Source organism: Penaeus monodon, chromosome 31 (genome assembly GCF_015228065.2).
Source record: "Penaeus monodon isolate SGIC_2016 chromosome 31, NSTDA_Pmon_1, whole genome shotgun sequence".
NCBI classification, from domain to species: domain Eukaryota; kingdom Metazoa; phylum Arthropoda; class Malacostraca; order Decapoda; family Penaeidae; genus Penaeus; species Penaeus monodon.
The window spans coordinates 16,503,037-16,504,721 of NC_051416.1; the positions used below are offsets into that span (position 1 = coordinate 16,503,037).

A 1,685-nucleotide genomic window follows, 5' to 3' on the forward strand; every position below is an offset into this window, starting at 1 on the left:
GCTCCACGCAGCGGGACGGTGGCGTGGCTCCCCCCATCCCGCCCATCCCGCCCCCGCCCAAGCAGGAGTACTACGCCGCCCCTCACATGTGCCAGTCTTCCGTGATCCAGGGCGTCACAGGGACCGTGATCTACGCCGCCGCAGACACTACCAACCTGGCGAAGGAGCGGTCCGTGCCCGAAGTGCCCAGAAGCCATATCCGTGTCTTGGAGACGCTCGGCGAAGGAGTCTTCGGCGTCGTGCAGCTGTGTGAGGTAAAGTGCCCCCCTGGCCTGGGGTCAAGGAAGGTCGCGGTCAAATGCCTGAAGCCCGGAGCGAGCGAGGAGACGAAGGAGGACTTCCGGCAGGAGTCTAGGATCCTGAGCCGGATCGACGACCCGAACATCGTCCGGCTGCTGGGGATCGTCAGCAGCTCGGAGCCGCTGTGCATGCTGCTCGAGTACATGGACTACGGCGACCTGTACCAGTTCCTGCGGCGGCACGTCGCCGAGGGGATCACGGCGCCCACGGCGGCTCGCAACCACATGGAGCCTCGAGTCCTCAGCTACGGCGCCCTCGTCTACATCGCCTCCCAGGTCGCCTCGGGCATGAAGCACCTCGAGAGCTTGAGCTTCGTGCACCGCGACCTGGCGACGCGCAACTGCCTGGTGGGCGGCGGCCTCTCCGTCAAGATCTCGGACTTCGGCATGAGTCGGCCGCTCTACTCCAGCGACTACTACCGCCTGAGCGACTCGCGCGCGCTGCTGCCGATCCGCTGGATGGCGTGGGAGGCCATCCTGCAGGGGCGCTTCTCCACCAAGAGCGACGTGTGGGCCTTCGGCGTGACGCTCTGGGAGATCCTGACGATGGCGCGGCAGCAGCCCTTCGACGAGCTCAGCGACGACGGCGTCCTGGAGAACGTGTCTCACTGTTACCATGGCGACGGCTCCGGCATGATGCTGCTGCCGCAGCCGCCGCTCTGCCCGCGCGAGATGTACGACATGATGGCCGCCTGCTGGAGGCCCAACCCCCGCCAGCGGCCGCCCTTCTGGGAGGTCCTCATGTTCCTGCAGCGCAAGAACCTCGGGTACACGCTGGACTACGTCGACTGAGGAACTACATTATGAACACAGGGCATCCTAATTCCCTCGTAAATAACGACAACCGGTCCGTAGAAAACGCTTCCTCACTCTCTTGGGTATATCCATAAAGCAGAATGCCTTCCGAAATAAGTGTTAACTTCAGAGAAATTTTAAAGGAAAACATAATGCTCAGCTTTAGACTTTTATCGTGGTTTACCCTGCAGCCGATTTAGTTCATGGAAAACGGTTGTAGAAGGATGACCGTAATCCTTTAGAACGCCGACCTTACGTGAAGAAAAAGAAAAACAAGTGCAATGTAAAAAACGCCAAAACATGCTACCAATACTTTCGCATTGAAATGCAAATATGGACATATAATCGGCGAGATAGAGTGGTCGCTGCAGCTGGACCTTAGAGGGAAAATGTTATATAAGCAAGGAGATGCAGTCAGACGTCAGAAACATCATCAGTGACGTATTTGGGACGACCTTCAGTGTCGAAGATCTCCTTCTGGAGGTTGTGCTAGAGGGTTTCAATAGGGTTGTAATGTAATGTAAAATCTACGTAACGTTCAACCTGATGACTGATGGGTATTGAGGAGCTGGAAGGCGCCAAATCCTCCTA

The 1,685-nt window shown here is 57.9% G+C and overlaps 1 protein-coding gene across 1 annotated transcript in view; it reads left to right on the plus strand.

The window, feature by feature from the left end:
- The window catches only part of LOC119592903 (epithelial discoidin domain-containing receptor 1-like), a gene marked incomplete at its 5' end in the record, with an annotated part of 3,136 nt that extends 1,457 nt beyond the window's left edge, over positions 1–1,679 (plus strand). Inside the window, 1 exon segment of the mRNA XM_037941796.1 lies at positions 12–1,679. Within this exon segment, the coding sequence (XP_037797724.1) occupies positions 12–1,091 (1,080 nt within the window).
- Between the last annotated feature and the right edge of the window lie 6 nt (positions 1,680–1,685).